The sequence below is a fragment of the Bos mutus genome, chromosome 16 (assembly GCF_027580195.1).
Source record: "Bos mutus isolate GX-2022 chromosome 16, NWIPB_WYAK_1.1, whole genome shotgun sequence".
NCBI classification, from domain to species: Eukaryota; Metazoa; Chordata; class Mammalia; order Artiodactyla; family Bovidae; genus Bos; species Bos mutus.
The window spans coordinates 47,974,146-48,001,207 of record NC_091632.1 but is presented as its reverse complement, the minus strand read 5'-3'; the positions used below and the strand labels follow the sequence as shown (position 1 = coordinate 48,001,207).

At 38.0% G+C, this 27,062-nt stretch overlaps 1 protein-coding gene across 1 annotated transcript; it reads left to right on the top strand.

The window, feature by feature from the left end:
- The first annotated feature begins 389 nt into the window (after window positions 1-389).
- On the top strand, window positions 390-25,744 carry GORAB (golgin, RAB6 interacting). The gene is made up of 5 exons (XM_005902390.2): window positions 390-1,969; window positions 9,792-10,140; window positions 12,326-12,427; window positions 14,967-15,107; window positions 22,714-25,744. Exons 1-5 carry the CDS (start codon window positions 1,834-1,836, stop codon window positions 23,171-23,173), a joined length of 1,188 nt encoding a protein of 395 aa, XP_005902452.1. The 5' UTR covers window positions 390-1,833; the 3' UTR covers window positions 23,174-25,744.
- Window positions 25,745-27,062: the final 1,318 nt, after the last annotated feature.

Here is a 27,062-nt window from a genome sequence, read left to right as displayed (position 1 = left end):
AAGAAAAGTGAAAGTCGCTCAGTTGTGTCTGGCTCTTTGAGACCCCAAGGACTGTAGCCCAACTCTGTCCATGGAATTCTCCAGGCAAGAAAACCAGAGTGGATAGCCATTCCCTTCTCCAGGGGATCTTCCCCTCCCAGGGATGGAACACAAGTCTCTTGCATCGCAGGCAGATTTTTTACCATTTGAGCCACCAGGGAAGTAACCATGAGGGAGAGCCAAAAGAAACAACAAACAGTACATTTTGAAGTTTGCAAATTGGAAATTATAACTTTATACAGAATGTCTTTTACCATAATCTCACTCAAGCTTTGGTTCTCATTCAAGGTTAATGCAAAACTTTCTAAATACCTTACTTTCCATCTCTATTAAGATTACTGATAATTCTCGAAATTATCATACAAGATGGTTCATTTTTATTAGATGGCGCTAGATGGCTGATGCTGTAAACAGCAAACTGAACTATCAGAATGTACTGATCCCCAACTACTATTTTGGAGCTACATAATCTTTAACTGCATTTTAACATATTTAGTCTATCTTCAAAAACTGTATCAATCTGACTCCTCCAATCTTTTTGGATGGCCTTTTAATTTCCAAATGTTAGAAAATCTGTCCATGTTTTAAAAGAAGCGTTTGTACACACCTAAATTTAAGAAATCGTTTTTAAAGTTTAAAAGCTTAGAGGTTACAAGAATTCCAAACACCCTTCACCTTCTAATCACCTTGGTTAATTAATTAATTAAGCTTGAAATACTCATTCCAACTCTTTTCCTGGGGGAGTATTTTTAGTCTACTCCTTAATTTCAATTTGTTTAAAAATAGTGACAGATTAAACCCAAAAGCCATACATGTAATTTTAAAATGTAAGCTAAAATAACTGGTTTTAAAAAGGCAAAACAATGAAAAGAGAAATAGGAAAAATTAAATGTGGTATTATTTAAATCATTCTGATCTACATGTACTTAGACATCGTTTGCATCTTTTAATCTCTGAAATCTTGCTTAAAACGAGAAACGGTGGCCCAGAGTGGTTAACTGTTTAAGGTAGTACTAGGACATTGAGATCGGGACTCCAGGTAGGAGACGCCTAGGAAACATTTTCCCATCCCCCCTGGTCCACGTTTTACATTGCCTTCCCTGAACATAAACAGAGAGGAAAGACCGTTTTTAAGAGGCGGGACTTAGACATCCCTTAGGAGAAAGGTGACAGATTAGCGAGAATCATTCACACATCAAAAAACCGATCCGCAATCAACAGAAATCTGGGAGTCGCAACGGCCTCTGGGAGACCTAAACATGTTGTTACACGTGTCCGTTCCTTTACCACTATTATACCCCAGTCTTCTGAAATGATTATAATTAAAAGTTTAAACCTGGACATTCTTGAGTCAACCTGCAGGATAAAGTCAGTGCCGTTTTAAAGGAACCCTCTACAAATCACGCAGTGAAACCCTGGATAACCGCCACGCAGAGGGCTGCGCTCCAGTAAATTTACAAAGGGCCCCTAGAGGCAGGGTCTGTCCTCCCTTCTCCGCCACCGACTCGTAGCCACTTTCTCACTGCCTGTTTATCTCCAGCCTACTCGCATCGGTATTTCCTCTTTTTCCTCTTGAACCGATAATCCAGCAAGCACAGGAGACAGGGAGAAAGAGAAAAGCCAGGTCAAGGGGAACGAATGTCTGCGAAACCGAGATTTCCTTATGCACTTTATCAGGCACTGCCGGAGACAACCTGAAAGAGATCCGGGTCCTGCTGCAAGGGAGAAGGGGGCCTTGCGTCCAGAGTTCGATGCGCTGATTGGTTGGTCCGCCGCGGCAGGAGAAGAACCCGGATGTGTCTGGGTAGTCGTGTTGGCAGTCGGGGCTCAAAGGTTTGGGGTACTAGGCGTGCTGGCAAGCCAAGGCGGATGGCGCAGGGTTGGGCCGGCTTCTCTGAGGAGGAGCTGAGGCGACTAAAGCAGACTAAAGGTAAAGGGACGGGTCTACAGAGCTTTAATTCTTCGATCTGTTAAGGAAAGGGGCGGGGCTGCAGTTTTTGAGCGAAAGGGGGCGGGGAAAAGGGTTACCTGTGTTAGGGACGGGGAGCTGTAAGTAGGAGGACAGGATTGAGGGGGGCTCGGGAGCTGGATGCACTTGGAGCCACGGCTGAGGTGGCGGTGGGGGTGTGTGGCAGACCCACGAGACTGAGATCTACTTTTTAAAAAGAGAGTTAAGGCATCTATTTCAGGGATTTGACTTTTTCCTGGGAAAGAAATGGGACTTGGGAGAGGAAGTGACCTGTAGGAGGCTTGCTGCACAGATCAGTGGTTGGAGGGTTGGGGTCAGAGTAAAGGAAGGAGGGGCACACATCGTGTTAGAGTTAAATTGTGGTGTATTTATAGAAGCAGACTGTGATTGGGAAAAGGAAGCACAGGGATCTGAATAAATGCAGAAAGTTTCAGTTTGTCATGATACATCTGGAGTCTTGCATTCACTTCTGGTTGCCAGATGATTTTTGCAGTTCCTTCCAACTCTTGAGAGTCAGCAAACCAAAAGGGTCTTTGAGAGATTAGGTGTGAAATGTATAGCTATCTATCTACCTATCAATCTATAGACATGCATATCTACTGACTTCAGTGTAAGCTAAATTTTTGTGCTTGCTTCTCCATCTTTATAGTGTAATCACTAAATGGACTTTCACTGTTTTGTTATTTTTTAATGAGGGAATTAAGTTTGCTGATATTTGGTGAGAAACTTGTAATATAACCTGTGCTTTGTGATTGAAATTTTATAAAGTTGTATATAGTGATCTTGCTAGTACATGGTACTTCTGTGAGTTACACCACTCTTGGTCCCATAACTTACACATTCTGGGGGAAAATTAATAATCCCTTCTATTCCTTTTATTAGAGTGTGTGAGAAAAAGTTGGATGTTGCTCAGGTCAGCTTGTTTGTTTTTAGTATGGTGGTGAAGATAATCTAGGCCTGAGGAGTGGAAAAGGAAGTAAATTTGTAATGTGATAGCAGTGTAGATTATACGGATCGGGAAAAATTTGACTGATCCAGAGACCTTTAAAAGCTGAATCATAAAAGTTATACTAAAGTTTGTAATTAACTGACATTCCTGGTACTAGTACCCTGCCTCTGATCTGACCCAAAGTTAAGGGAGGCAGCCTCTGTATTAGGGATGCTGATATAATCAGAGTTTCATCCCTGCCTTCAAAGAGCGTATAGTCTGCTGAGGAGACAAACTATAATGTAATGTAATAGTAGATATTGTACCAGAGCTTGCTACAGAATTAACAGAAATGTTACTCTGCTGGTGGTTGGATGGAGCTTGGCAGTATTTCAGAGAGATTGTGTGTTAGTAGAGGTGAGTTTGCCCAGGGAAGGAAGACTTAATGCTAAATTGAACACTGCTGCTGCTCAGTCACTTCAGTTGTGTCCGACTCCGTGCTACCCCATAGATGGCAGCCCACCAGGCTCCCCCATCCCTGGGATTCTCCAGGCAAGAGTACTGGAGTGGGTTGCCATTGCCTTCTCCGAATTGACATTGGATTTATTATTTGAAAGTACATTTCTAAATATCTCCATAATTTGGGATGGAGAGGGGATGAAGGACCTTAACTTTACGACCTATCATTTCACTGAGATGTTAGAACATAGACAACAACTAGTCTTTGACTATCTTAAGAAAACATTTCAACATTTTGTATACTCAGCCAACCACAGTGATTGAAAATAGTAGATCTCACAGCTCTGCCTCTAAATCTTTTTGTCTTGGATTTCTCATTTATAAAACTAAAAGAGCTGAATCTTTTATTTTAATGCTCCTTCCAGCTGTTCTCCAGCCTTAAAAATGTATTTAAATAATCTATGAAGATAGAGTTGGTTGTCAGCAAAAATAAAGACAGCAATAGTCTAGAGAAGCCCATAGGGCATCTGGGAAAGTCAAAAATGTTCCTCATACTCTTGTATATATTGTTCATAATATTAAAAAGCTAGAAGCAACCTAGTGTTCATTAACAAGGGAACGGATAAATAAATTGTGGTATAATCATCCACTGGGCTACTATACAGCTAGTGGGAATTGAACTACAAGCTGCGTGTATTAGCATATATAAATTTCATCGACTTAACATGTGAAAAGAGCAAATTGCAGAAGAATATATACAGTCTGCTACCATTAGTAGAAGCTCAAAATCATACAAAGCAGGTATATTCATTTAGGAATATAGGAAATATATTTAAAAATTAAAAGAATAAAACACAAAATTTAGGATGGTGGGAAGGCAAGGGAATATGATCAAGAAGGGGCAAATGCAGTTTCAAAACTATTGATAATAGTGAAGTCAGGTTAAGCCAGGTTAAGCTGCAGTAACATATAGCCCTGAAATATCAGTTGTTTGAAATAGTAAAGGTTATTTTTCACTCTAGTTTCATGTCTAACATGGGCTAAGAGGTGATTGTTCCATATAGCCACTACACACCATGATTTGGTGCTGTCATAGTTCATTATCACTATAGCGGGAGAAGATTGTGAAGTGAGCATTGGCAATAAATGCTTCCATCAGTAGAAGATTAATAGACTCTTAGAGAATATTCTCAATAGAGTATTATACAGCATTAAAATTAAATGGCTACAGCGACATGAACAACATGGATGAATAATGGCAATATCGTATTAAGTTAAAGAAGATTATATCCTGCATGACACCCTTTATGTAAAGTTAAAATAACTAAATAATATAACATTTAAAAGAAGTATTTGTAGACACAGTATGACATAAAAAGGAAAGGAAGGGAATGATCAACATACGATTCAAATGATGATTATCTTGGGTGGGGAAAGCAGGGCTTGATTAAAGGATGTATAGCCAAGATCACAAACTCAGCCCACTGGCTTGATTTAAGCCAAAAATGTTCATTTTTTCATCCCCTACCCCCCTTTTTGGATTATCTAATCTTAAAACTTCTTTTAAATTAATACTGGGGAAATTATTTCTGGTTCACTTCTCTTCCCAGTATATTCCTGTTGCCCTTGTTTTTGTATCAGACCTAGTGCTAGTTCAGCATTGAATTGTAAGCGTAAGTGTTATGTCACTCCTGGGTCAGAGCAATTAATTGCTAAACCAAGTCCTCCTTAAGCTCTTTTCTCACCTGCCCTTGGGGCTAGCAAACTCTGACTGGATAGTCAGCCTGGAGCCCTGAGAGGCTGATCAGCAGGAAGCCCCTGCTGGCCTTCAGTTGGCACGTGGCGTTAATAAGAAATAAACCTTTGTTGTTTAAAACCATAAAGTTTCCAGGGTTCTTTGCCCCTATAGCATAACCTAGATTTTCTTGATTGATACAGTTCTCTATATTTTACATAAAAATCTGAATTTTTCTAGTGAAAAATCCAAATGTCTGGTAACATGGACCTAAATTTTTTAGTGACAGCTGCCATCTTTAAGGGCTTCCCTGGTGGCTCAGCTCGTAATTAATCTGCCTGCAATGTGGGAGACCTGGGTTTGATCCCTGGGTTGGGAAGAGCTGGAGAAGGGAAAGGCTACCCACTGCAGTATTCTGGCTTGGAGAATTCCATGGACTGTATAGTCCACGGTGTGGGTTAGAGGTGGCCAATGGACTGTCCCCTTTAAACTATACGTGTGCTCCCAGTTGGCCACATCCTCCTTGGTACTTGCAGCCCCCCAAAAAGTATGCAAAAGAGTATGTTCCTATTTTTTTCCCCCTAATTCTTCCTAAAGACTGAATTTTTTAAGAGCAGTTTTAGGTTGATGGCACAATTGACAGGTAGATACAGAGGTTTCCCAGATAGTCCCTGCCCCAGCAGGTACATAGCCATCCCCAGTATCAACGTCTTCCGCCAGACTGACACATTTGTTATAACTTTCATTGACCCATCATAGTCACCCGAGTCTGTAGTTTACATTAGGGTTCAGTCTTGGTGTTATACATTCCACAAGTTTGGACAAATGCATGATGTCATGTATCTGTCATTATAGTATACAGAGTATTTTCACTGCCCTAAACATCCTCTTTTCTCTACCTGTTCATTCTCTTCTCTCCTTAAACCTTAGCAGTTACTGATCCTTTTACTGTCTGCATAGTTTTACCTTTTCCAAAATGTCATATAGATGGAATCATACAGTATATAGCCTTTTCAGATTGTTTTCTCTCTCTTAGTAGTATGCAGTTAAGGTTCCCCCATGCTCTGTGTGGCTTGATAGCTGATATCTTTTATTTTTAGCTTTGAATAATATTCCATTGGTCTGTGTGTACCACAGTTTATCCGTTCACCTACTGAAGGACATCTTGGTTGATTCCAGGTTTTGGCAGTTATGAATTAAGCTTCTATAAACGTCCGTGTTCAGGTTTTTGTGTGGATGAGTTTTTATCTCATTAAAAATACCAAAGAACACGATTGCTAAATCATATGTTAAGAAATGTTTAGTTCTATGAGAAACCACCAAGCTGTCTTACAAAGTGACTACCATTTTGCATTCCCACCAACAATGAAAGAGTTCAAGTTGCTCCACATCCTCACCCTCATTTAATGTTCTCTGTGTTACAGACTCTTGGCCATTCTAATGGTTGTGTAGTGGTTCAGTTCAGTTAAGTCCCTCAGTCATGTCCGATTCTTTGTGACCCCATGAACTGCAGCATGCCAGGCTTCCCTGTCCATCACCAACTCCCAGAGTTTACTCAAATGCATGTCCATTGAGTCAGTGATGTCATCCAACCATCTCACCCTCTGTCATCCCCTTCTCCCGCCTTTAATCTTTCCCAGCATCAGGGTCTTTTCAAATGAGTCAGTTCTTCACACCAGGTGGCCAAAGTATTGGAGTTTCAGCTTCAGCATCAGTCCTTCCAATGAATATTCAGGATTCATCTCCTTTAGAATGGACTGGTTGGATCTCCTTGCAGTCCAAGGGACTCTCAAGAGTCTTCTCCAACACCACAGTTCAAAAGCATCGATTATTCAGCACTCAACTTTCTTTATAGTCCAACTCTCACATCCATACATGACCGTACATGACCACTGGAAAAACCATAGCTTGGACTAGATGGAGCTTTGTTGGCAAAGTAATGTCTCTGCTTTTTAATATGCTGTCTAGGTTGGTCATAAGTTTTCTTCCAAAGAGCAAGCATCTTTTAATTTCATGGCTGCAGTCACCATGTGCAGTGATGTTGGAGCTCAAGAAAATGAAGTCTCATTGTTTCCATTGGATCCCCATCTATTTGCCATTTGCTATTTGTGTAGTGGTATCTCATTTTAATCTGCATTTCCCTGTGGTATATGGTTTAGATTCTTTTCATATGCATAGTTGTTATGTGTATATCTTCTTTGGTGACAAGGTATCTGTTAAGGTTTCTGACCCATTTTTTAATGAGATTGTTTTCTTATTGTTGAGTTTTAAGAGTTCTGTGTATATTTTAGATAGCAGTCTTTTATTAGATGTGTCAGTTGCAAATGTTTTCTTCCAGTTTGTGGCTTGTCTTCTCTTCCTTTGACATTGTCTTCCACAGAGCAGAAGTTTTTAATTTTCATCAAGTATAGTTTATCAGTTATCTCTTTTGGTATTATATCTGAAATTCACTGCTATACCTGACATCTTCTAGATTTTCTCCTGTGTTGTCTTTTAGGAGTTTTATAGTTGAGTTTTGCATTAGGTCTATGATCCATTTTGAGTGAAAGGTATAAGGTCTGTGTCTAGATGTATTTTTGTGCCATTTGTTGAATATTTTTGTTCTATTGTATTGCCTTTGCACCCTTGTCAAAGATCAGTTGACTGTATTAAAATAGGCCTATTGCTGGGCTCTCTATTCTATTCCATTGATCTTTATTCTATTCTTCTGCTAATTCCCACTGTCATGATTACTATAGTTTTATAGTAAGTGTTAAAGTCAAGTAGTGCCAGTCCAACTTTGTTCTTCAATATTTTATTGGTTATTCTGGATCTTTTGCCTCTCTGTATAAACTTGAAAATCAGTTTGTTAGTATCCACAAAATAACTTGCTGGGATTTTAATTGGTATTGCTCTGAATCTATAGATGAGTTTAGGATGAACTGATTGACATCTTGACAATGTTGAATCTTCTTATTCATGAATGTGGAATATCTCTCCATTTGTTTAGTTCCCTGATTTCATTTGAATTTTGTAGTTTTCCTCTTAGATCTTGTACATATTTTGTTAGATTTATATCTAAGTAATTCTTTTTTTTTTTTGAATGCTAACATAAATGTAACTGTGGTTTTTTATATCAAATTCCACTTGTTCATTGCTGCTAGGAAAGTGATTGGTTTTTGTATATTAATCTTATATTCTGCAACCTTGCTATAATGACTTACTAGTTCCAAAAGGTTTTTTTTGTCATTTGTTTAATTCTTAAGTGACCTGATTTGTTGTTTGGGAGTTTAAAAATTAGCATTTTTAATCTCATAGGTAGGTTCTGTGAAAATGCAAAATAAAATGGAAGCTGCATTACTGACTTTCAGAGAGATATTAATAATTCAACTAACAAGTATAACTGAAAGGTAAGCAGGCTCAATGACATTTTCTGATGGTGTGAATAAAGATCAGTAGCCTAGAATAGGTTTCTGTTGCAAGATATAGTACACTACTTGTGATTCTGGCTAAAGTCAATAGCAATAACATTTTACTTTTGATTATATGTCTTTTGAAAATATTTTCTTCCCATATTTCATTTAATTCTTACATCAACTCCTTGAGTTAAGTAAAGCAAGTAAATTTTCAACCAGTTTGATGAAGAAACTGAGGTGTAGAATATTAATAATCAGTTGACTTGCCTAAGGTTACTGAGGTGGAGAAAAGCAACAATGGAAATTTGACTCTCAAGCTTTAACTCTCCTTTGGGAAATGTAAATAATAAGCTTATGTTGTTTCAGAGGTCATTATTAGGTTTTACAAACCCCATTTAGTTCATTTACAAAAACTTATCAGTGTCATTTCTTGGGCACTTATTGGAATATATCACTTATTGATCTTAAGTATAGTGTGAATGTGAGTCAGAGTCTCCAGTTGTCTGACCTACAAGGTTAATACTGGTATGGACAGTCCAAAAAGTACATTTAATTACTTTCTTATCATTTAATCCATAATACTTTTTTAAAAAGACTTCTCCCGGTTATTTTGTCTTCCTCTATTGCTTTGCTCAGGCTTCTATTAAAATTAGCTTGCATACATTGATTAAAGGCTAACTGCACTTTGGGGAACGTAGGCCCAGGCTGTTTGGAAGATGAAAGGAAACAATTTAGGGTTAACTAGCATCCCTAAAATTAAAAGACTTCATTCGGTAATACTTTGTATATTGTGTCTACCTATGTATCAAATTACCCTAAGATCTGTTAAAATTTAAGAAAGGTGAAGCCCATTTGAAAAAAGACACCATTTTATTTCAGAAGTACAGACAGAACCATCAATCAAACTTAAGACATATCAGTGAATTCATTTGTCTACCAACTTCAGTCATACTAGATTCTTCTGACAGCAAATCAGGATGAAACCTTGCTTTGTATTCTAAGGCCTAACTCACAAAGAAATGGACTTCCTTAAAGATAAATTGAGAAGTAGGATAGTTTTTGTTAAATATTAGCAGTATGATCAGAGAACTGTCAAATTCTGCAGGAAGATGGCAGGTTTTCCCCTGGAATTTTAAGGAAGACAAGGGAAGAAAAACCCTGCAGAATTACTAGAGTTTAATGTTAATGCTTTATTTTCTTAGAGAAGTTATAATTATTTGCTGCTCACACAAAGGAATTTTTCTCTGTTCTTTTTTTTATGTATAGATCCGTTTGAACCACAGCAGCGTCTCCCTGGGAAGAAAAGTCGACAACAACTTCAGCGAGAAAGAGCCCTTCAAGAGCAAAGTCAAAAATTTGGACTTCAAGATGGGCCAACCTCATTACCTCCAGAGCAGCTGCTTTCTGCACCAAAACAAAGATTTAATACTCAGAGACCATATTCTTCTCCTCCTACTCCCCTTATACTCACCTCTCCTGTTGGTGATGGAAAACCACAGGGTACTGAAAGTCAACAAAAGGAACTGGGACTTAAGAGTTCCCATGAAGTTCACAAAAATGCTGAGGTTCTGCCTCTAAAAGCAGATTGCCAATTGGAAAAAAAGAAAGTGGAATTGTTAGTAAGTCTATATATCCATGAGACTTTCTTTCCATTTTACTTTTTTTTTTCCCCATTGAACTTTGAAGAAATACAGTTTTAATATTTTGTTTGTTTGATAGTCTAACCTAGAAATGTGATGAATAAACTGTTGAAAAATAGCTATGACCTAAATATAAGTAGCAGTGTTAAGCATTTTGTATGTTTTATGTTATTTAGTCTTCTCAACAGTCTTAGGATGCATGTTCATTGTTTTCACTTTACAGATGCGATATCTTAGAAAAGATACCGTATTCCCAAAGTGAATACCCTGCTAATAAGTAATAGAGTTGGGGTTCACACGCAAGTCTCTGGATCCAAAGTCTGTGCCCTTTACCCTCACCAGAACCAGTTCTTTTATGTATGATACTCCTCCCCAGATTGAACCCATTCTTTGAACTTTCTGATAGCATCTTCACTTACCCAGAAAAGGGTGCTTGTGAAGAGACAGAAGATCAAAGGAAAGAGTATAGGGAATTGAGAGGACAAATTAAATAATTAGTCATTAGATTTCTTTATTTGTTGTATTGGTATTAGAAACCACTTCCTGAATTTAGTTTAGCCACATTCTTGTGGTGATTGCCATTCTGTGACTTGTGAATTCTTATAATCAGTTTTTTTCTATTATATAACTTATGTATGAATAGCCCTTCTTTGTTTCTCCTGATTTATCACTCACAGGGAAGAAAGAATAGTCTCTGTTTCTGTTTTCCATTTTCTGAGTCACTCTTTTTCAAAGTGTTGTATGTTTTATCTAATCTCAGCTCTTTTTCTAATCTCTGCTGATCCAGATTCTCTACTAAGTTTAAAGTGTTTCCTGCCCACCAGGGTTTACAGCCAAGAAATCATTTTGACAAGAGAGATAAAGCCATATGAATTATGAAACCAAAATTAAATGTGCCTACATTTAATGTTTTAAATGTAATCTACTCTCATAGTTCTGAAACAAGTTGCGGGGGGTGGTTTAAATTGGAAAATTGAGATTGAATGTCATTAGGAAAATTATTATTATCATTTTAGGTACTTGAGAAAATTTTCGTAGAAGAAATGTCATCTCGGGAATGGTTGTTGAAAAGGAGAAATTCTGAGGCTATAAGAGAGGAAAAGGAAAGCTATATATTAGAGAATGTTCAGAGATGACATCTCACTTTTCTGAAAGAGGCACACGATAGCCCAGAAAATTGTAGAGAATTAAAGAAGTATGAAGAAGGGCTTGGAAGCTGAAGATGCCTATCTAGTGAGTTCCTTGACCCCAAAGGGGAGATGATGCTCTGATAAAACTAACCGAGAACATCCAGGTGTCAGTGCTGCGGATCATTTGACAGAGTGTACTGGTTTGAGCTGCAGCTAAGATCTGGGGAGGAGAAGCCTGCAAACAGTAAAAATGAGCAAGGACCAATGGTAGCCCTAAGATGGAGATTGTAGGAATAAAGAGAAAAGGATAATTTTGCAAGCAGTTACTAGGTCTCAGAAGGGAGATTTTTGATACAATGGCTATGAGAAATGACAGTAATAGGGACAAAAGGCTTTGTCATTACCTTGTTTAATTTGCATTGACATCAAGTATGTGAATTTACAGAAAATTTTAATGTATTTCAGAATTGGATAGATTGGAAGACAATTCATGTTTGTAGATCTTTGGAGTTTTTTTTGAGCCCAGCATTCAAGTCTTATTTCGTAGTGTTTCATTCTTTAAAAACGAGAGCTAGAAAGAAGTGAACAAATTGAAAGAAAAATGTATGAAATAAACATTGGTTATTGTTTGTTATAGAAAACTCTTAAAAGATTTGACATTAGCTATAGGACAATTTATTTTGCTATCTATTTTGCATATAATACATGATTAACTTAAACAAGTTTCTTTGTACTCCTAAAAAATGCCATAGTACTCTGGCTTCAAGTTTGTGGGTTTCTAGCTTATATACGTATAGTGGATTTCAAAGGGCCAATTTATCTAAGCCTTTACATCAAATTATAGTCTTTGTTCCTATTAGAACAAAATAATGAACTGCAGATGGCTTCCTTTTAAGAGAACTTTTTTTGGGGGGGGAAAATATATATATATATATATAAAATCTGGTTGATTGAATTTTATACTTAGAAACTGAGACTGGCAAGGTGTGGAAAAGTACAAAAAGCTCATTTTTATACATTTGCTCCCAAGGCAAGAAAAATCTCGTTGGGAAGTCCTCCAGCAAGAACAGCGGCTAATGGAAGAGAAAAATAAACGTAAGAAAGCTCTTTTGGCTAAAGCTATTGCAGAAAGGTGAGGCACCTGAACCAGGAGAGGTTGTTTGTAACCTGTAATCAGTTTTGTCTGTTCTGTATTTATTTTCCTATGTCTGTTCTAATAAATGACATTTTCTCTACAGTCATTACTTTTAAGACCTATTAAACAAATTATGCTTTACAAGTGATACAGAGATTCCAATCTTAATTTATTAAGGCTTTTAGAGCATAGATTATAATGTATTTATGAATATAGATGCAGTTAAAGCTTAAGATCATCATCAGTGTTTTTTAGTTTTAACCAACTACATACTCATAAGGGAGCAGTAAATAGCTGTCGATATAAGTAAATTGGGCTTCCCTGGTGGCTCAGATGGTGAAGAATCTGCTTGCAGTGTAGGAGACCCGGGTTTGATTCCTAGGTTGGGAAGATCCCCTGGAGAAGGGAATGACAACCCACTCCAGTAATCTTGTCTGGAGAATTCACATGGACAGGGGAGTCTGGCAGGCAACGGTCCATTAAGTCGCAGAGAGTCGGACATGACTGAGCAACTAACACTTTCACGTTCTTTCTTCATAAGTAAGTTAGCAACAAATGCAGGTTTTAATTTTGACCTAAGCCTTAATCATCTGACATGTAGAGGAATAAGATTATTCCGAGTAAGTGACTTATACTCCCACAAATCTTAATTGTATTTTTTATGGCCATTTTTCTTAAAATTTTACCCTGCCCCCACTGATAAAAGATACATGATATAACTTAACTTTATCCATGACTCTAGGTCACCCTTAAGAGTGCTGTTTTATATTGCGTGTGATTCTGCTTTTCTCTCCCCTTCAGAACCAGTTTGTCAGCAGTCCCTTTTCCCTTGCTGCCTTGCACAGGCCTGGAACAGCATCAGTCCCGTTTGAGCCGCTTTCCCATCCCTACCCACTCTTCCCTTTTAGTTTGTAGTTTCTGGTATGCTGTGGCCTTAGGAAACCAAGCTCAGTCAGTAAAGTAGTGTTTGAGAATAGTGAGAACTAAATGCCAACAAGTATTCAGTGGCATTTCTTTTTTTTTAGATCTCCAGAAAAGTCTAGCAGAACTGTTTCTCATTAAAGCTAGGGTATGTGTCAGGGGGAGAGGAAGGCATAGGGCTGGAGAGAACGGTAAGTAGGTATCAGAGTAATTCAGGATTTTATCTGCCAAAAGGATATATGTATTTAAAACTAATGATTTTTTTTTCTCTTACTGTACATCTTGATCTTTCATGAAGCATAGAAAATTTCAACTTGACTTACATTTCAAGAAGGAAACAGTGTGATTATTGAAATGCATTTTAGTAGTCTTCAATTTGGAAGAGGTTAGGGAGGCTGTTTACTGGAGATTTTACAAAAAGATTTACAGGCTCAGTACTTGTTTTTCTTTATATGATTTTGATTTAAGATAGCACTGCTATAGACAGACATGTAAGGAAATGCAACCTGGTTAGATTATTAATAAATGGACAGTGGGTTATTAAAGCACGTGTGCTCAGTTGTATCCCACTCTGTGACCCCATGGCCTGTAGCCCACCAGGCTCCTATGTTCCTGAGATTTCCCAGGCATGAATGCTGGAGTGGATTGCCATTTCCTTCTCCAGGGGATCTTCCCAACCCAGGGATCAAACCTGTGTCTGTTGCCTCTCCTGTTTGGCAGACAGGTTCTTTACCACTGAGCCACCTGGGAAGCCTGAATCATTAATATTTGAAATAAAAAAATCACTTGGTTAACTTTTGTAGACAGTAAACAAGAGTAAATGCATAATGGAGTAGAAATCAAGTCACAGTATGGTGGTTTTGTTGAGAGTTTTATTTTCCTTTGAGAATGTGTATGACATTTTGAAACAAGTAAAATCGTGATTAAAGGTTGGCTTTGTATTTGTTTATTGTTTCTGAGGTAGATGATGTACTTGGGAGTGATGAGAGGGCTGAGGTTGCCCTTAAACAAGGAGGCAAATAGAGTGTTTGGTTTTGAGCCCTGGAAAAAATTTTGAGGACCTGTAGTTTTGCCTACAGAAGAGGAGTCAAAACAATAAAAGTTTGAAGAAATGGGTCTTCAAAATTAAAACCACATAGACATTCTCAGACATACAAAGAAATGATGTTTAATGCTGGCATCTCTTCTTGGTGTCCATTGAAATGAAAATGGGCTTTGCAAGAAGAGTTTAAAGAATTTGAAAAGCTGTGTTCAATACTCTAATGTATCCAGTTCTCTATACAGGTACATCCTTTTAGTGCTTAGGGAATGAGTATAGACCTATGAGTGAATGATTTATTGTTATTTTTTAAGTATTACTTTTTCTCTTGTGTCTAAAAACAATATAGTAATAAAATTTGGAATCATAAGAGGAAAAAGTGCAAATGCTGTTTTGGAGATATACTAAAATATTACTAGCATTAGTTTTATTTCAGTTTTTCTGTTTTTTTTTCTAGTTTTTAAAATTGTATACTATAATCATATTGTATATACAGTAGATTGGTTTTTTCAGTTGTATGTGGACATGTGATTTTAAAATGTTTTAATTTTTCCACTCATGTTCCTCATTTTATAGATCTAAAAGAACCCAGGCAGAAACCATGAAACTGAAGAGGATCCAGAAGGAGTTACAGGCTTTAGATGACATGGTGTCAGCTGACATTGGAATCCTCAGGAACCGGATTGATCAGGCCAGCCTCGACTATTCATATGCTCGGTGAGTTGCTGCTGCCGCCAAGTTGCTTCAGTCGTGTCCGACTCTGTGTGACCCCATAGACGGCAGCCCACCAGGCTCCCCCGTCCCTGGGATTCTCCAGGCAAAAACACTGGAGTGGGTTGCCATTTCCTTCTCCAGTACATGAAAGTGAAAAGTGAAAGTGAAGTTGCTCAGTTGTGTCTGACTCTTAGCAACCCCATGGACTGCAGCCTACCAGGCTCCTCTGTCCATGGGACTTTCCAGGCAAGAGTACTGGAGTGGGGTGCCATTGCCTTCTCCTTCAGTGAGTTAGGAGTCTGATTTAGTTAATGTATATTGTTAGCTGGGCCAGAGGCATTTATGTATATCATCGTTAAGCCTCACAACGATAGTATTAGGTGCTGTACCTACTCCGGTTTTCAGTCAGTTCAGTCACTCAGTTGTGTCCAACTTCTGGAGCTTGCTCAAACTCATGTCCATCAAGTTGGTGATACCATCCAACCATTTCATCCTCTGTCATCCCCTTCTCCTGCTTTCAGTCCCAGCATCAGGGTCTTTTCCAGTGAGTCAACTCTTTGTATCAGGTAGCCAAAGTATGGGAGCATCAGCTTCAGCATCAGTCCTCCTAATGAATATTCAGGACTAACTTCCTTTACAACTGACTGGTTTTTTCTCCTTGCAGTCCAAGGGACTCTCAAGAGTCTTCTCCAACACCACAGTTCAAAAGCATCAATTCTTCAGTGCTCAGCTTTCTTTTTGGTCCAACTCTCACATCCATACATGACTACTGGAAAACCATAGCTTTGACTCTATGGACCTTTGTTGGCAAAGTAATGTCTCACTTTTTAATATGCTGTCTAATCAAAGTATCTCCTTCTTGAAGTCTTCATTAACTCTTAAATCTGCCCTATACATTAACCTTGTTATATCCCTGTTAGAGGATTTCTTGCTTTATTTATTAACATTTTGGTTTTTCCTGCTAAGCCATCAGCTGTTTAACATTTGAGACTCTTTAAAAGTCTGAATGACTTCCTCCAGAACTCTATATTATTCTAACACCAAGTCTGTGCTCTTTCTTTAAGAAATTTTGATTATCTGAGATGGTCTAAGGATTAGCCTAGTTCTCATTTCAGTTTTCATCAAAGAAAGATCTAGTTTATTTTTTAAAAGCCTTTGAGTATTTTAAGGAAAATACCACTCTGTATTGAAAGCTTGAAGTTTTTTTCTTTTCTCTTTTTCAATTATGCTCTGTGTAAAATGGTTTGCTATCACATGTTTCCTTGGTTTCAATGACTGGCATTTTTTTTAAGAGAAAAAATCATCATTGCATGTTCTCAAAACAAACACATGTAAAGAATTACATGAACTTTAAACAGATAAAAGAGCAAAAAAATTAAGTCCAATTTCAGGGTTTTCAGTCTTTTCAACATTGCTTTAATCATCCTGGTTTGTCTTTTTTCACAAGGGAATGCTGTGTTAATGACTCAGTTTTGCATCTTTCTCTGTAACAGTAGAAATCAATCAGAATGCCTCATTAGTCCAGAGTAAACCACAGCATCAGAATGTTTATATAACAATTTAATAAAGCGGAAATGCTTGATTGTGGTTTTTAATTCACTGTTTATTGTTTAAGAAAGAGGTTTGTGGTGTCCTTGTGATTTTTGTAATTGTTGTTTGACCATATGCTATTAGACCTAATGGGTTGCTTTTATTAATTAACTGCATAAATTAATGCCATCAGTAGCTGATAACTGGTGGTTCCATTTCTATTAATAAGGTCATTAAGGAGGTACCCAAGATTTTATTAAGATTAGACTAAGCCCAGATTTTTAGCACATTTTTCCTCTGTAACAAGTTTGCCAGAGGAATGTTTTTATGCCTTTTTAGCTCTTTAAATGAATAATTCTGATTATTCTGGATGTCTCAACAGAAAAATCATTTGATCATGTTTTAATTCTGTCCTAGGGGAGGGCTGGAGAAGGATGCCTTTGTACATTGAACATTATATAAGAAATGCCATTGTTTTAGCCTTCAGAGAACCACAAAGAAGGTGGGCTTGCTGGTTAAAGGAAACAATATCCCAATATATGAGTATTTTTTCATGACATTTTTGTACACTTTATATAGGAAAAAGATTTTACATGATAAATTGTTGCATCTCTTAACAAGCTAAAGATGACAGTTTGTCATGGTACTAACACTGATATAGAGTTTGTGAATATCCTTATTGTATGTGTGACATTATTTTTAAAAAAATAAGCTCTTGAATTAAGTCAAAGAGAGCCATAGACAATTTAGCCTAGAACCAGGGTTGTATTTAGCCTAGAACTAGGGTCAAGCAGAAGATTAAGACAACATTTTCTAAATTTACAGCTGTGATTGTTAGGCAGTTATAAATTGGTGGTAATAGTATTATGGTCTAGACTTCTACTGAAGGTAATCCCCAGGGTAGTCTGTTTCATTGGTTCTGTGGGAGATTTCCTTGACTTTGTTTAAATAAAAATACTGTTGTTCTGCCCACAAAAGGTTCTTCTATACAAATAGGCCAGAATTCACCTTAAAACTGGTTCCTGTAGAGCAGTGTCAGGGTGAACACCTCTGAGAAGACGACACTTGGAGTGAGCCAGCTGGAGAGGGTTGTCACGGCTGCTGCTCTTCACAGCTGTGATTACAGTGCTGCCCTGTGCTGCGCAGACCAGCTTGTAAAACTGAGAGTGGCTCCCTGTAGAACTTTTCTTTAACCCTCAGTATACTGGGAAAGATTGAAGGCAGGAGGAGAAGGTGACCTCAGAAGATGAGATGGTTGGATGGCATCACCAATTCAATGAACTTCAGTTTGAGCAAATTCCAGGAGATGGTGAAAGACAGGGAAGCCTAGTGTGCTGCAGTCCATGGGGTCGCAAAGAGTTGGACACAACTGAGCAACTGAACAACAAAATACCAGGAAAAACAATGTTCGCTATTTGCCTTCCATGTTTAATAGACTCTGCCATGTGTATGTCCACACATGCACACACACACACACACACACACACACACACATAAATGTTCTCAGTTGCTCAGTAGTGTCTGACGCTTCGGCAGCCCCAAGGACTGTAGCCCACCAGGCTCCTCTGTCCATGGAATTCCCCAGGCAAAAATACTGGAGTGGGTTGCCATTCCCTTCTCCAGGGGACCTTCCTGACCCAGGGATCAAATCCAGGTCTCCCACATTGCAGGTGAATTTTTTACTGCTGAGCTACCAGGGAAGCCGTATTGATCTGATAGGACTGCCATAACAAATTATGGAAAAGTCAGTGGCTTAAAACAATGAAAATTTATTCTCTTGTGCTTCTAGAAACCAGAAGTCTGAAATCAGATGTTAGCAGGGTTGCCATTCTGTCAGAGACTCTAGGGAAGAATATAGTCCTTGTCTCTTCTGGTGTCTTGTGGCTGAAGACATACCTTGGCTTGTGGCTGAACTACTCAGTTCTGGGCCTCCAAGGTCACATTGCTTCCTCCTGTTTTCTCTCAAAACTTTCTCTGCCTCTTTCTCAAAAGGAAACATGCAGTTGCATTTAGTACCCAGCTGGATAATCCAAAATAAATTCTTGTTAATATCTTAAACTTTGTCTCATCTTTTGCCATTTGAGGTAATGTTCATAGATTCTTGGGAATAGGAAGCGAATATCTTTGGGGGGTCATTTTTTAGCCTGCCACAACATGCATCTTTTGATTTGTCTAATAACTGCAAAATGGGCTTCCCTGGTGGCTCAGATGGTAAAGAATCTGCCTGCAATCCAGGAGACCCAGGTTCAAACCCTGGATTAGGAAGATCCCCTGGAGAAGGGAATGGCTACCCACTCCAGTATTCTTGCCTGGAGAAGTCCATGGACAGAGGAGCCTGGAGGGTTACAGCCCATGGGGTTGCAAACAGTGGGACAACCAAGTGACTAACACTTTCACGTTCAATAACTGCAAATGTCTCCTCTGTAAATTTTCTGTGCTCTTCTGGGCAGAAAATGAAAAATAATCCTCACTTGTGTTTAGTGAAAGCTAAGAGCAGATTATAAGTATGATGTTTCCAGTCTAATTTTATACTTTATTAAAAGGTGATGTAATACTTTGGCAAAACAGTAAGGAAACTAAGCAGTTCATTATTGTATCATCCTTTTAGGTCATTCCATCATTCTCTGTTTTCTTATTATTTTAATTTTTCAGCATACATGGGAATAATAGATGAGTAATGAGGAAGTAATTCCTAGGGTGAGGAAATGACAAATGTTGCAAAAAACAGGAAAAACTGTATTTCAACAATCCGATAATGTAGCTTAGATTTCTAAAAGGGCCCAGTGGACTGATAAAGTAACTGTAAAATATAGTCTATTTTTCAAAATATTATAAGTAAATTTTCTCTTTGTTCTCTGGAAAACTTCTAAGAAAGAATAAACATTATGATATATTGATACTTACAAGTAGTTAGAACTGTTCAGAAAAGAAACTAAAGAACTAAAAGGTCTAAGAACACTTTTAGTTTCATCGGGACCTAATGCATGCCAAGGGTTAATGGTGTTTTAAAAATTTTCAGGGATACTGAAACCAAGAGATAGTTTCTAGAATCCTTTAAATAACATTCATTAAATCATTCAAGATCCCTTTAAAATAACAAAATGATTCTATAATTACATTTCCAGTTCAATTTGTCTTACTGTATTATGTATAATGCTCTTATTATTCTGTTCCAAAGTATGTCTTCATAGTCTGATTTGGTATTATCCACCTGACCCCCAGACTTGTAGTGCAGCTTGTGAAACTAATCAATATTTTTTGAACATAAATCACTGTTAAAAAAAAAAAAAATATATATATATATATGCATGTTTCTGGCTAGAGGACTTTAAATAAATAAACAAAATGCAGAATCTTCAATGATTTATTCAGAGTGAAAGATCAATGGAAACCTAGGGACCGATTAGCAAATTTTATTTCAATTCAGCATTCATGAGCCTAGTCGGTAAATCTTTACTGACTGACTTTGACTGACTGAGGCTGACCACAGACTTGCAGAGAAGGAGGGCTTGAGTCAAGGGGAGGGACAAGATACATATACCTCTAGAGAATGTTGTCAGCTCTCAAGCTTGATGAAAGAACATTCATAGCTAGGATATTATAAAATATGGGAATAAGGGATCCATATACCCAGCATACCCTCCTTTGTAACAATTCTTTTAACATAAGGGTAGTTGAAAAACAGCTCGTTCTTATTCTTATATTTACAAGATGACAGTAAAAAAAATTAGATGTGAGAAATGAACATTATGTAAAAGTTTTCAAATATAAACCCTAAGTTCTTAAATTGTACATAAGTTTAATTGTAAATATTTGTTTGTGTGCTTAGTTGCTCAGTCATGATCCCATGGACTGTAGCCCGCCAGGCTCCTTTGTCCATGGGATTCTTCAAGCAAGAATACTGGAGTGGGTTGCCATGCCCTTCTCTAGGGAATCTTCCCCACCCATGGATCAAACCCAGGTTTCCTGCATTGTAGGCAAATTCTTTACCATCTGAGCCACCAGGGAAGCCCAGATACATGTTTAGTGATATACTAACAGTTCTGTTTAATTCTGGTGCTCTGAAGAGGAAGTTCTGTTTCTTGAATGCCTACCAGGCACTGGGCTAGACACTTGCCCTATTTTTTCTATTTAATGCTTAGTTAACACTACTATGAGGTATTACTATCATCACCATTTTATAGACAAACCAAGACTTAGTTCACGAAACTACCCCTGCTCACCATACTGGAATCTTTAGTCACTGCATGCCTTTTTTTCAGCCTCTTCCACTGGAACGTGGCTGTGTTTTGTTTTCATGATGTCAACATGTGCCTGGGGCACACTTGATAACAAAAATGGGAACCCCAGAACATTTAATCCATAAACTGAACTGAGGAGCCTAGCATGACCAGGCACTAAGGGTTCTGTTCAATCTGATATAAGTCAAGCCAAGCCAACCCAGCCAGAAGGAATTTTGGAACATGGAGGCTTTGATTGAAGAGAATTTGATGTCATACAGCTGGTGGCCATATTGGGCTGTGAATATGATAGGAAAACCTAAAGGAAAGAAACTCTGGTTTCTGACCATTGAAGAGAAGAGCCCTTTATTCTGATGACATGCCTGTGAGATTGCCTCTTATATCCTGCAGTAAAACCCCCTCTGTACTTGAGCTAGTATGACTCAGTATCTATTCATCACATCCAGAAAAGGCTTTTGCCAAAACACGTACACACATTGTAAATGGCAAAGGTAGGTTTTGAACTCTGGATTCTCTAAAAGCAAGGCCTTTTATTTATTTATTTTTCGCTGTATTTCCTTCTGAGAGACTCTTGCATAAGGAGATCATACCTATTTCTTTTTTGCCATAACTCTCATACTGGAAATTACTATTACATTGAGTAAGGTAAGGCAGGGCTTCCCTGGTGGCTCAGCAGTAAAGAATCCGCCTGTAATGCAGGGGACTCAGGTTCGATCCCTGAGTCAGAAGGATCCCCTGGAAGAGGGCATGGCAACCCACTCCAGTACTCTTGCCTGGAGAATCTCATGGACTGAGGAGCCTGGCCGGCTACAGTCCATAGGATCGCAAAGAGTTGGACATGACTGAAGCGACTGAGCATGCACGCACTCAAGGTAAGGCAGTCAACAGGTAAGACAGCATAGCCTTCACAACTGTTGGTAGTAACTAAATAGAATAATTAGTTGGTAGGAGGAATCAACCTCTTCTAGACAAAAAGAAAAGCGACACATTATATGGAAAGGCAAATTAAAAAAAAGGGAGATCGTAAATTGACCTCCTCAGTAGAATTACCCTGCATCAAGTAAGACTGGCATATCTACCTATGTAGTTTCTATATATGTAAAAATAATTGACTTTTCTTAGTAAAAGTCTCACAGTAGTCTGTTGCAGAGTGGACAGGGTGAAAACAACCTGGGGCTTCTCAACTGGGGGCAGTTTTGCCCCTGAGGAGACGTTTGGTAATATCTGGAGACATTTTTGGTTCTCCCAAGCAATAGGTGCTACTGTCCATGTCTTTCTCCACCAAAAGGTTTCTCCCTTTTCTAGTCCATTGAGTTAAGAGATACAGATTTTTCTGCTTTCTCCATCCACTGTTTTACCTCTCATAAATTTAACTGGCTATATGCTAGAGCTGGCTTGCCCTGCTTCATAAGAGAGTTTGTGTATCTCTTCCCAGTTCTGCATTCAGGGATATCACATCAGTAGCTTGAAACTGGCCGTAGTAATCATAGGTTTACTACAGAAATTGACAAACACTGCATATTAGGGCTTTCCCCTACTGGAGCTAGCACGCCACTGAATTAACTTTTCAGCCTGGTTTCATTCACGCACAGCCTTGGAAAGAGAAAATGGGCACAGGAAAATGTGTTTAGGTTAGGAGAGTCCAGATGTGCATTTTGTGGAAGTTTCAGCAGCAGTACCCTACTTGGTCTAACATGTAGACAGCTGTTTGTAAAGTATTAATAGCCATATTTTCTTCATACATCATTTTTTCTGGTGTTGGAGTTACTATGTCTAGCCCTCTGACTGTCTCCTTCAGTAGCTGACTAATAGACCAGTGTTTCTATCTGCTCCTGCAGGAAGCGGTTTGACAGGGCTGAAGCAGAGTATGTGACAGCAAAGCTAGAGCTGCAGCGCAAGACTGAGCTTAAAGAGCAGCTCACTGAACACCTTTGTACAATCATCCAGCAGAACGAGCTCCGCAAGGCCAAGAAGTTGGAGGAGTTGATGCAACAACTGGATGTGCACGCTGACGAGGAGACTTTGGAGCTCGAGGTGGAGGTGGAGAGGCTGCTGTGTGAACAAGAAGCAGAAGCAAGGAAACGAGTGGTTCATTTAGAGAGGTCATTTCAGCCTTCTGGAGAGAGCGTGACCCTAGAGTTGGCTAAAGAGAACAAAAAGCCTCAAGACCAGGCTGCTTCCCCAAAGGTAGACGAACAGGGGAAAAACTCCAATAGCATTGCCCTTCTCGATCCAGAACGGCCAAATCAAGAGGTTGAAACTGCTGTAAAAGACATTTCAGCTTCTCTTATCACGTGAAATGTCTGTGTTTGTTCTTTACAATTAAATAGGGTATTCAGTAGACTTTCTGTTGTATATTATGCCATGACCTCTGATAAATGCCCCTTCAAAACAATATTAATTTTTAAATCCATTAGTTTTAGTATAACATGTTTGGAGGTTCTAGAAAAATCTCAGATTATGATAGTTTTTTATATGTGGGCATAGTTCACCTTGATTTTAATCCAGGTCTTCCATTGTATCCTTATCACTGGGTGAAAACAAGTGATTTTAAAGGATGGAAGAAAAACTACATGGTTAATTGTTTTTGCAGACCAGGTGAATACCGAAATGTAAAAGTGAAAAATGATAATCGGTATCTACTGGAACTTATTTAACTTCTCCTGGGAGAAATGTTGGAAATGAGAGTTCTATTTCATGTAATCTATAAAGAGACACGAAAGCTAACGTGGAAAAGAGAATGAGAGACAAAACTTCAAAAGTACTAGGTTGAATTATCTATTCAGATCTTACTCGTGTAAAATACAACTTGGAAGTTATAGTTTACAAAAAGAACCAGACACCTTAAGTTGCTGTTGATATACATGTACACACATACAAACATAGATATGTATAAATATACCACGGTATATATAATTGTACTATTACTATATTGTCTCTTTTCTAATCAGCACATTGCTTAAATTTAGGCAGTGAAAACCCTTCTATAGGCTGAAAATAATACAGAAAATCTTGTTGCTACTTTTGATTATTTAAAGTTGATATATTTTTTTCCTTAAAGTTACCTGTATGTGTTTTATATGTTGGATATAAATTATCCTGTCGTGGAACATTAAAATTGTTAAAATGATGGTTTTTTAATTACTTCAATAATTTGTTAATTACCATCACTAATACTTGACCACTACATTGTACTATATGTGAATGTGTAACTATCACGTGAAATTATGATCTATTTATCAGAAATTCTGAAAGTACAAATATTACATTTTAAGGCTTAGAGAACTATTATAAAAGAAGATAAAGACAAATGTAATATTGTATCCATTATAAGTTCTGAAAAAGTTGGGGATATCCTATTTTAAAATGAGTTTGTTTAAAGATATTACCTTCTAGGAGTGCAGGTGAGCTTTTTATATTATGTAATTTGAGTTGAATTTATAGCTTTCCATTACTGACTTCTCCGAACAGAAACACTTAGATAGTTGTTTTTTATTTATGAATTACGTACATAAAAACTGAAAGCTTCATTGTTCAAAACACTTATTTTTCTAATGAATAAATGATTCTGATGCATTTATAATGTGACAAGTTTAAACACTTGAGTGTGTATTCTTAAGCACTTTGTGGCAATAATGCATCCTGTTTGTTCATGTGGTAGGGGCTTCCCAGGTGGCTCAATGGTAAAGAATCCACCTGCCCACACTGGGGACGCAAGAGATGTGGGTTCAGTCTCTGGGTTGGGAAGATCCCCTGGAGGAGGAGATGACAACCCGCTCCAGTATTCTTGCCTGGAGAATTCCTTGGACAGAGGAGCTTGGCGCCCTATTCCATGGGATTGCAAAGAGTTGGACATGGCTGAGCAACTGGGCACACAGTCTGGTTCTCAGTTTATACTTTTACTTAAAAGTACAAAGAGGAAGGAGAACCGTGGAGTAAATGAATTGGATGGGACCTCAGAGATGACTCAGTTTAATCGTCTTATTTTACAGTTGAGGAATTTGAGAGTCAGAGCTTTTGCTTATGGAATGCTGGCCAACTTGCTCATATTAAAGTGCTGGTAAAGCTGCAGTTTTAAACTCGTGATATATCTCTTATGTATGTAAGGCCATGAAGCTCACTGCATTCTTCCACTTGAAAAGTTTGCTGTCTAACATATTCAGGATTTGTGTTTGTACATGTGAAATGCTTTCAAATATGTCTATGAAAGTCCCCGAAACCATTATTTTACCTTGCTTGACTTTCCCAGGGTGGTATCCAAGTGCTCAGGTGATGATATAAGTGACAAAGTTATATCGCATCAGTTTTGTACAAGGCAGCTGTCTCCCATGTGTGAGAGGAACAGAGCAAATGAATGAGAATGGGGGCTTATTGGTATGAGGACCACATGCACTGGCTTTTCCAGGATAGCCCTAGTATCTTTTAAAATCATAAAATACATTTGAAAGGCTTTTGATATATGAATTCAGAAATCCACAATAATTGTTATTCTCTATGAATGAAACTATTGGCTCAAAATTCCTGCCATGAGTTTACTGGGGTGCTTGATAGAACTGTTCCTCTGGTGGTGAACTCCTTTTCCTTCCACTGCTCCAGCTGTTATCAAGGCTCTTAATAATGTGATATGTAATTTCAGAGTTAATTGCTTTGTTATCTCACTTGTTCTATTTAAAAGATAGTGTTTAGAAAATTGTAGTGATTTTCACTCATTATCTTTAAAAAGCATACTTTGAAGAGTAGTAAACTTGAATTCCTGAATTTAAAGGTTCTTGCAACTTGAGGCCCTACTTTCTTTATATACGAGCCATTTTTATAGGTTTCTGAGAATCCAACTTCCCTAAAGCATGGTTTTTTAAATTGCATTTAAAAATGAAGAGTTTTTTCAAGTGTTTCACATCTGCATAATTCTAAATTATAGCAATTGCAGGTGGTAAATCTTTGTACTCACTGAGAACACAGCTGGTTTCCAAGTCAGATGTTAAAAATCTCTGATTGGAATTCCTAGAACGTATTTCATTGCTGGATTGCCATTTGAATTACAGAGTGAAAAACTCAGCTGTAAACTTCTCTCATTCTTTGTTTAGATTTGGCAACGCTGTACTCTCAAGGAGTTTTAAGTATTCAGCAACTTCCTCTTCTGAGGCACTGGCACAAAACGAACTCAAGTTATTCTGACCCAGGCCATTCCCTGTGACCTTTATAAATGTTATGGGGTTTGTATTTCTAAGGAGCTAAGTCAGCATTTCCAAAGGCCTTGATAGATATAACTCAGTCTGCCAGACAAGACCTGGGGCCACTCTGGACCAGGGTAATTATACCCCTTCTCAACATATATCTATCCCAGGCCAGACTTGAACTACTCTCTGGAGGGATGAAGCAGGACAGTATTTTCCAGTCTGCCTTTACCGTAATGTGAGGCCACTTTTGCGAGCTCCTAATCCCAAACAGTTTTTCGTGAAAATACAACATCATCTCTCATGTAGCTGATCAAAAAACAACTGTGTAAGATACATGTAGAACTATATAAATGGTATGCATAATGTATAATTTTGGGGAAGCAAAATAAATGACCAGTGATGCATCCTCCAGAAGTCCCCAATTTTTAGAGTACTTCTAATTTTAAATAGTCTGTCCAGTTCTGCAATCTCTGAATATATTTAGAACCTACCATATCTTAGTTTGTCTTTAGGACCAAAGAACAACATATATACAACAGAAAAAACAAAAACCCTCTGCTAGACAACATGTCCAGATTTTGAGTTAAAAAATTGTAGTCGCTAGAGCAAAAGTGAATTGGAAAAAGGGGAAGTTTTTGCATGACATGATTTAAAACAGGGCCCCACTGAGATTTATCAGTTAAGAAAAAATCAAAATTGGAAAAATGAAATTTAAGCACATATCTTTCTGACAAAGGGTTGGTAGTATCTTATATGGAGAAGAACATAAATATAATAGCTCATTACAATAATTCAAGGTGTTGCTGAACCAGGGGGCAATAATTATTGCCCAAGCCAGAACAAGATGGAAATGGAATGATCATGTAAACTCAAGGATAACAGCATGGATGTACATTCAAAGATTACACATAAGAGAAGTCTTTTCAAGCCAAATGACCCCGGGCGTCTAAAATAGAGCCATAATTAAGCAATAAGATGTGACAGGGAGCACATTTCTCAGTGATTATAGC